Below are 9,776 nucleotides of genomic sequence, written 5' to 3' on the forward strand. Positions count from 1 at the left end.
GGGGGTGGGGAAGAGCTTCAGAGTTATTGTTTGAATTAGTCACCCCAGCTGACTAATTTTGTATATACATTTAATTTACCTTGATTTAATAAAAAAAAAAAAGTAACTAGGGTTTTTTTTAATGATTATGCAGATAACACCAAAAGGAGAGATGGTTGAATCTGAAAACGGAGAGTTTGAAGTGACTTTAACTGAGCACGTAACTTCTAGTGGAGATGCTATGCTCGTTAGAGCTACAACTGACGTAGTGGTATAATCATTGATATTTTATTATATTTACATTTTTACTAACATATTTGCGTACGTAAGACATGAAGAATACTTGCAGTATGTCAATAATTACATTGTGATTATCAATTCTTAAATATTTAAATTATTTTTATGCTTGTTGGTAGCCTGGCAACATTATTGGATTTGAAGTGGTACTAACTGCCGACACTGTTGTGGATCGCATATACTTTATGGTAAGTTCGTGTAAATTAATAATATTATTAATACTGTATAATTTTCGTGTTTAGATTTCAAGAAATAAACATTGTTGATGTATTTATGATTGGGCCTGTCAATGGGTCATTAGATTGTGTGTTAGTTATATGACCTGGTAGTAGTGGTCACCTATGTTATTACTAAGCCCAGGTGTTATGAAATAGCTAAAGCTTGGTTTTCATACAATTGCTACACGCTATTGCCTATTGGTCGGTCGAATCGATTAGCCTTCCCGATTGCATTTGGGACTGCTATGCAGTTCAACGTTTGCACTAAACACTGTAGCGATTTTAAGGAAACCTGGCTTTATTTGCTGGGGCTTGTCTTTAGATGTCATGGTACACCATATGACAGCCTGTATTTTTGGGGGCTCTGCGCTCCTGCTTCTGATATTTCTCAAAAACAGCTTTTAGTAAAGAAGAACCATGAATACATAAATCCACTACCATTATTTCTACTTGAATGTATTAGGTAGTTTCCAAAGGAAAGATTTTAGAGCAAGGAAGTACGAATGTTGGGGGCGTTGTTATAACACTAAATATTCCAATCACGTTTGAAATGACACCTAGTGCTCGTATAATCACATACTTCGTTGATAAGAATAACAAGATTGTAGCTGACTCTCTGTACTTGGACATCAATGAAGAATGTGAAAATCAGGTAAAAATCCACTGTAATTATCATTTTTAACTAATTGCGGGATGACGAAACTAATTAGGCCTATCTAGAAAGTTGAAATAAAATTTGTTTACCTGAATATGGAGAAATTTAGCATTTTGTGCTCTGATTTTATTACTGTAGTGTTATTGCACTATGTATGCAGTGTATGTTACCACTCTTTGGTGTTACCCCTACTTTGAGCGTAAGCGAACTCTCACATAATTTCTCGTGCGGGTTCGGGTTTCAGTTACGCGATCAGACATTGGCCTGGGTGTTCCCACACTACTACAACATAAATCTTGAAAATATATCTCCATCCAACTAAACCTAACATTCGATAGGACAGCAGCCCTTTATTGGAGTCAGCTCAATCTGACCTGAACGGTGTAGACACTGCCCCATCTCAGTAGTGTATCATTAAGTTTGTACAGGTATTCTGATGGAATATCCACATAGCCAAAGCCACGGGCCTCGGGCTGAGATACCACTCTTCTCTTACTGGACTTCTTATGGGATTCGACCTCAGAATTCAATTCCACTGCTCAACAACGTGTATGGTATAAAGAAAGATATGGCTCCTCTATAAACGCGACTTAATACATTCTATTGATTTATGATTTGATCATGAGACAATTATATTCTTATTGGTTCCTAAACCTGATTAGTCACTTTCCATTCCCTTATCTTGGTTCTGTTTATCCATCACTTTTATGTGGACAGGATACTATAATTTAGGACCACAAGAATGTACAATAGACTAAATTTCAGGGGAGCAGCCTACCAAAATAGGGTATTGCACACTGTTGACTATAGGACTATAGGGGTTAATAACCTATGCTAGGAACTGCAATATTTTAATATAAAAGAAATTTAAAAGAATAGCAAAATTCACTGTTGTTCAGATAATAAATGCAAATGCCTAATAAAACGCAAACAATACACACTATTTCAGTTTCTCAGTGAATTTGGATTTGAGGTCTTGATAGATTTAGGCGATGGTTAATCCTTGTATGTTTTTGAGTCGATAACTTCAGATTCACAATTATAGGTCTGTCTATGACAACGTGTACTAGCATACACTATTTAATAATAACATTAATTGCTCATGCAGGAGTAAGATTAAAAATTTGGAAAAAAAAAAATCAGGCGGTTTATAAAGAATTGTAACCCCATTTTAAAATCTACATTAGTAGACAATAGTTTTAAGTATGCAAACAGAGAGGAAATTGCACTAATACAAAGTTTAAATTCAACCACTTTCAATTACAGGTGACACTAAGGACGGAGAATGACAAATATGAGCCAAGCGATCCCGTAAATTTATTGATGTATGCTAAACCAAATACTTACATTGGACTTGTAGCGGTAGATAAAGCAGTACTACAACTACGTGACACAAGCAGATTAACTTTAAAAAAGGTAGAGCATTGCTGTTCATTTCAAAGCTCTGCCCAAACTATCAAATTTTGTGACAAATTTGTGTGATGTGCCAATATATGGGCGTGATGATGTTATATTACTCTTTGTGGACAGAGCGTTAAGCTCTGTCCACACTATCAATTTTTTTGACGAAAAACTGTTGCATGCCCATATATATAGTCATGATGTGCCTATATATGGTCATGATGTGCCTATATATGGTCATAATGTGCCTATATATAGTCATGATGTGCCTATATATGGTCATGATGTGATGTCATCATGACCATATTTGGGCATTTCACATGTTTTTTTTCACATAAGGTTTGGTAGTCTGGACAGTGCTTTAGTGAAACAAAAAATACAGGTTAAGCTGTGATTTTTCTTTTAGACGATCAAATGTGAACCATGAGCCACTTGTTATTAAGGATAAAAGAGTTGATACCGTTTCACTTAGGAACTATATTAAACGATAAGCTTAAATGGAACTCTAATGCAGTATTTAGCTAAAAAATCTCAGTCAACAATAAGATATTGGTTTCATTTTATCAAAGTATTATTTTAAGTATTATTTCATTCACTATTTCTTGCTACTATGGTAATGTAACAGCTATGGAAAAGAAGAATCTCGAAAGGCCTAGGAAAGTTGCACAACGCATCATTAATACTACTGACCTTTACACCAATACTTTATCATCAATACAGTATATGAAAATTCAGTGGCTGTTAAATTTCATAACATAATAAAAGGTACTTCACATCCTCTATACTCTGTTTATAATTACAACAGATCAGGTATCAGACTTTTGCCTCCAAGAACATCACTTTGTAGATATAGAAATTCATTTGTGCCAAATAGTATTCATCTTTTTAATTCAAGTGCAACTATGCTATAATTTTTAATTCCGTAATTTTTAACAGTTTTAACAGAGTTTTAACAGCTTTAACAAATCTTTAAAATATTGCTTTTTTTAAAAGTACTGTATATTTGCGTATCTTATTCTCCTTTTAGTGTTTGATGTTTAATTTTAAGATTATATTTTTATCGCCATTGAATGAACGAGTAATGTGTTCATGTAAATTTTTTTCAACTTTAAGTAAACCAATTTTCTGTATATTTCCATGTATAACGGGCAATAAAGTTTCTTGAATCTTGAACCTTACTGACAGTATTTTTTTTAAATGGTTTTTTTTCTTGGCCGGGTGCTTTGCTGACATGACTCCCACTTTTGCTATGACACCGTGTACCTGGCAGAGGACATGGCATATTTTTGTTTGCTTATTACATTTCTTTGTATCTAAAGATCATGCTGCATCTGACAGTGTACAATTTATATTATTTATTCTTGTCACTCTGGACACAGAATTTAGAAATCAGAATTGTTCTCATAAAAATATGAAACGTAAAGTATTTTCAGGACTAAGCAAAGCACTTTCTGGTTATATTCTTGTATTTCTTTATTTTTCTAACTCTTGACAAGTAGTGAATTCTATTAAAAACTAGTGCTATGGCAGTATTTACTACAGACAGTGTTTCTTGTTTTTTGTTCTAATATAGATGTTCGAAACTATGGAAACGTTTGACCTAGGTTGTGGACCCGGTGGAGGTATAAATGCTCAAAGTGTATTTGAGGTTTGTATCTTTGTCAGTTTACCTCATTCAGATCCACCAAATAACCATATTCTAAGTCCATAACCACAGTGGCAGAAGTGGACCAGAGCACTTGAGTAACCTATTCTTTCGAAAGATGCACTTGGTTCAAATGCAGATGTGTGTATGGGCCACCGGTTATTCGAGAATGTTTAGTTTACCAACCAAACCATGAATCACTGTATTAGTGGTTTATGAGAATTACTTTGATGAAAAGATAGAGATGGAGATGGAGATAAGGAGAAGGAGGGAAACATTGTTGAAGGTGAAAGGCTGAGTGAAAGAGAGCTGTAATTTGATTTAATCATAATAATGATTGTGTTTTTTTACGATAATTTTAATTCGACATTTTGTGCTTTGTTCATTTGTACAATAGATTTAGTATTGTTTTTAACATGATCACCAGATTAGTGTTATATAATAATAATGATAATGATAATGATGATGATGTTAATGATAATAATTAAAATTATTGTTGCCATTGTTCTTATTGTCATTGTTAGTTTATTCTTTTTTCTGTTAATATCAACATCATCATCATCATCATCAATAAGATCGTCATCATTATCATCGTAATCATAATTATTATTCTATTTAATACTTATCTTCTTAGGATTCTGGTCTTTCAACCGTTAGTGATGTGATTGATACTGATTTGAAGATAGGTACGTTGATGATTTCTACTGTAGAATAAATTTTTTGAAATTACCTTGGCATTCACTATATGTAAATTATTAAAAACATGGAGAGTAAATAACGTTTTTGTTATAGGCTATATTAATTATTGTTATTTTTGGCAGGTTTTGGTTGTCAGAACAGCCAACGAAGAAGAAGAGCCCTACCGTATACATACCAAGATGGTACGTAGATACTGTATGTATTCATCAATGATATCAATCAAAATATTATCATCAAAGTAATAATTGAAGGTTAAATTATTATTAATATCAAGAATGTTAATGCCCACTTCATGGTGATGCGATGTAATGTTTATGATGCCGTTGAAATTACCGAAAAGGTCAGATGGAAGGAGGAGTTAAGGCCGTGCACTCACTTCGCACGATGAATCCAACTCCGCTCTTTGTGATCGCTATATGACGAGATGATGTCTGCATTGGCAGTGGCAGTCTGAATGGATTGTCATTAAAAACGATCCGTTGCGCTTGCGTCGTCGTGTTACGTTCTTCATAGAATCCCATTGGCCGACAACCGTCGGATGCAGTGAGTGTCCGGCTTTAAGAAATGCCAATCGACGGCTTATGTTCTGAATGATGAGGGTTGTGGTGTTTCTTTCCTGTCTGGTTTGGATTTTTCCATTTTAAACTCCTATTTAAACAGGGACTGTCAATGACTTTATCGCTGACCAGACTGAGGCTAATCATAATTAAGACCACTACTATATTTCTGGTCGGTGCCATAACAAGTTCATTAGAAACTTGGGATTTAGAAGGATTTCTCCATAATAAAAGGCAAATATCTTCACGATGAATTTGGTTTGAAAAAAACAAAAACAAACCAACAAAACATCAGTTTGTCAAAACTCCACTGATTTTCTTTTTCAACTAGAATCTGATCCAGAACTTGTCGAAATTTGTGAGCAAGGTTTTCAAATAATTAAAGGTATGACATGTGAGCAACGAACTGAGCGGATTGCAAAAAGAAAAGATCTTCCAGTGGATAATCCACTTGTGCAGAGATATTACAATTGCTGTCGTTTGATGGTCGATGGAATGAGTCGCGGAAGAATTGGAGGTGGTAATCCAGATAGCGAATTTATTGACGACATCTTCGTCCCAGAGAGGAGTGATTTCAGGGAAAGCTTCTTATTTGAAGATGTTTTAATTCCGTAAGAAATATTATTTATTTATAGTAATTTGAAAGCCAAACACTATTCTTTCTTTTTCTTTTCATTTTCATACTCTTCTCATATGGAAAATGGGCTGCGGAGAAATTTGTGTGGAAAACTATAGAAATAGGGAAAATAAATTGATCTTTTACTAGTATTTCACATAATCCTTATGTTGAAGTTCTTGGTTCTGGGGTTATCAATTGACATTGGAAGACGTTGTAGCAGTTGTTTGAGCTACTTTGGCCACTACAAATTTTAAAAAGCCTAGGCCTACTGTAAATTCAATTCAATTCAATTCAAAAGTAATTTATTCCAAATCAAGTAACATAAAACAGTACAAATTCAAATGCATCAAATGAAATGAGAAATGAGTAAATAAGTGTTTTCAAAATATATTATTGTCTATGAGGTTCGATGTGATTTTTTTAACTTGTATTTTAATGAATTGTATAATATTGTGCATTCCTTGATTTTACTTTAACTAGGCCTAACCTATTCCAGATTGTACTGTGCAGTGCTTGAAGAAATAAGCCAATTCGTAGTTTAAACTGCACATGCAGTTAACCGACGTAAATCAATGTTGTGTAGTTTGTTTCACTAATCAGTAGTTTGTTTACGTCAATTGACTTTGGTACGGGCATGTGCAATTCAAACTAGGAATTGGCTTATTTATAGTTTACTTTCTTTAAAGATGTCAATAAATAAAGATTGACAGTTGACATAGTTTCTTTAAATTATATTCATTAATTAACTCTAAAAACATATCATATTATTACTTTTGTAGGGAGGAAGGGGAAATAGGGCATGAGTTCACCCTACCAGATAGCATCACTAAGTGGCTGATCCAGGGCGTGGCATTATCACGTGACCTAGGCATGTGTGTAGCAAATCCAGTCACATTAACAGCATTTAAGAAAATATTCATTCAGCTTGATGTGCCTTACTCAGTAGTTCGTGGAGAACAGGTCGAAATCAAAGCAACTTTGTTTAATTATGACGAACGCAAAAGAAGCATAAAGGTGAGATTTTGTTTAATTATGAATAAGGCCAAAAAACCCCATAAAAGTGAGATTTAAAACATAAAGGTGAGATGAAGTAATAAATGCTTGTTCCACTTTAGCCAGGGTTCCAGGCTCTAAGTTTAGGTTGCTCACTCTTTATTGCGCTTATTGCGCACCATACATAATTTATTTTGCGTCCCATACTCGATTTCTTTTTTTTTCGGATTAATACTTACTGTCTCAAAATGAACTTGCTTCTTGGTGGCGCTGTCCAGAATGAGAAAAAACGATAATAAGGGACTTGTGTGGCAAGTCTAGTTCCACTTGTGTATCGCCATACCAAAGCTTTGAACATATTAGTCTGTTCATATACAAATATTAAAATATATAGTTAAAAAACATAAAACAATCAAATATATTGCAATTTTTCCTAATTCTTTTTAATTTCTATGTTGTCTTCAAAGCAGATTAGAAGTACTATACCGTGTAAAATGAAAACATTATTTAATGGTTATTAACACATACAAAATGTACCTATGTTATACTTTATCACAACACAAATAAGAATGTTTGGAATTATGTCTCAGGTGGCCATGTACTTAATAGGAACAGAAGGGATTTGCTCTGAAGCTCATGCAGGTCAGAGGTCAAGCAAAAAAGATTTTGAAGTGAATCCTGATGATTCATATTCTGTGACATATCCGATGATTCCGCTTAAAGTTGGCGAGTTTGAGATACGAGTTGTTGCATACACCTCTGTATTGAATGATGCGGTTACCAAAACACTTAGAGTTATTGTGAGTAATATTGAAATTGCTATAAGCAAAGAGTTAAAATTGGCTATTACATTCATAGCCATCATCACCTCTACCATACCACCCCTACTTCTACTACCACAACCATCATTACCATTTTCATTTGGATTTTCTTTATTTGGCCTAATTGATTGAATTTTAAATCTGTTTTTTGTAGTTAAGGTAAATATTTGATTTCATATTAATCAATTTTAATGAATTGTGTATTTTGTATAATGATAGTTTTACATTCATTAATTTGCTGTGTAATATATAAAATATTTTAATATGTATTTGTTAATAATGAAGTATAATGTATTTTTTATAATTTTGTAAATACTGCTTTTTTAAAATTAGTTATTATTCAATAATTTACTGTAGGCTCATACTTTTGATTTTATTGTTTTTTGTTTGTTTCTGTATGGTAGGCATATTTTTATATGTAAACTCAAGAAATTTTCAACTTTTGTTGCATTTTGAGTGTTCTATTACGAATAAATAAGTAAAATAAATAAATCATCTTTATCATCATCATTGTCACCTTCTTCAACATCGTCAGTATTAAAAAATGTTTGGGGTTCACAATGTCTGAGTTGCAAAATGTTGTGGAAGACAGTACTTTAAAAAAATATGTCTTTGAAAAAATTCAGGGCTACAAAATGTCTATCAACCCCGCACCATGGTGCCCATTTGTACTCATGTGTGAAAGAAACAAATATACGACACAAACGAATAAACCATCAAGCCAGTAGGTCACCATTTGCCAATGTTTTTACCTATAACATTTATAAAAACTGGATGCATTGTGCCAAGTAAGGAGTGTCACTTTAAATAGAAAATGTAAACCGAATGTTGATTATGGTTCCGTTTACTGTTTTGTTAATTTCAGCCAGAGGGTGTGACACGTTACTTCACCTTGTCACAAATTTTAGATCCATCGGGAAAACTGAATGGACAACCAGAGGTCAATGAGTTACAGGAGTCCAGTGCCATTCAAGCTGATCGTAAGAATGTACCTGCATTATTACAATTTTAAATATTTGTTTCTGCTAAAGGTAAAATAGGCCTATTGTTAAATGAAGGAAAAATTGAATCTTATCTAGCACTTGAAATTTACTTGAGTGAAATATTAACAATTGCTATACATAGGTATACATTGGTAAGATTTGGTATATGTTGTTAGTATAAATTGATTTCTTCTAAAGTAATTCTTACTTAATAAAAATAATTATTTACCTTACCATTTGATTGATTGATGCAAATATAATACCACCGCTATTAAATTTTAATATTTTACACCTCCATGAAAAGGCCGTAGTGCTTATTAAGCCGCTAGAAAGCCTATTCATTTAATGATCTTAATAATATTTCCATAATTAATGTAGCTTTTTCGTGATGATTAGTGAAGGCGCACTTTCATTTTTCCGTAATGGTATGGCCCAAATTTGAGAAAAACACACTTCGTTAGTTTCACTAATGGTAATTTTTTATAGAAAATCTCAATCACAAGTAAAATGTTCCGAAAATTACAAATATATTTGTTGTTTGATTTGTAGCTCTGGTAAATTATCTTTATCCTAATAGAATTGCGAAATCGTGAAAAAAGAAGTCAGACAGATATCGTTGATCTGAGACTACCACCCGATGCTATCGAAGGCACAGCTCACTGCAAAGTTAAATTCACTGGTAAGATAAAGATAACAAACAATTATTCTTGGTCCAGTTAGTATTATGGTATCGTAATGATAATAAGCGCATATGTCGACAAACCACCGCTCTCATACTTTCAATTAAAGTTAAGGGGGTCGTACTTAATTTTCATCATTTTTCAATACAAAACATATTCATTCCTTTTCATTATTTTATCTTTTAATAAAAGATGCCTACACATTCAATCCTGTCTCTTATCCACATCT

At 33.2% G+C, this 9,776-nt stretch overlaps 1 protein-coding gene across 1 annotated transcript in view; it reads left to right on the top strand.

Moving 5' to 3' along the window:
• LOC117109853 (complement C3-like) overlaps positions 1-9,776 on the top strand; it is a 29,028-nt gene that overhangs the window by 9,693 nt on the left and 9,559 nt on the right. Inside the window, exons 11-22 of the mRNA XM_033252298.1 lie at positions 134-250; positions 396-464; positions 958-1,146; positions 2,416-2,565; positions 4,124-4,198; positions 4,830-4,881; positions 5,017-5,076; positions 5,783-6,062; positions 6,850-7,084; positions 7,654-7,863; positions 8,750-8,864; positions 9,445-9,582. Of these exons, the coding sequence (XP_033108189.1) occupies positions 134-250; positions 396-464; positions 958-1,146; positions 2,416-2,565; positions 4,124-4,198; positions 4,830-4,881; positions 5,017-5,076; positions 5,783-6,062; positions 6,850-7,084; positions 7,654-7,863; positions 8,750-8,864; positions 9,445-9,582 (1,690 nt within the window). The remainder of the gene's footprint in view (positions 1-133; positions 251-395; positions 465-957; positions 1,147-2,415; positions 2,566-4,123; positions 4,199-4,829; positions 4,882-5,016; positions 5,077-5,782; positions 6,063-6,849; positions 7,085-7,653; positions 7,864-8,749; positions 8,865-9,444; positions 9,583-9,776) is intronic.

Source organism: Anneissia japonica, unplaced genomic scaffold (assembly GCF_011630105.1).
Source record: "Anneissia japonica isolate Jap-2015-1 unplaced genomic scaffold, ASM1163010v1 scaffold585_len4108843_cov191, whole genome shotgun sequence".
Lineage (NCBI taxonomy): Eukaryota > Metazoa > Echinodermata > Crinoidea > Comatulida > Comatulidae > Anneissia > Anneissia japonica.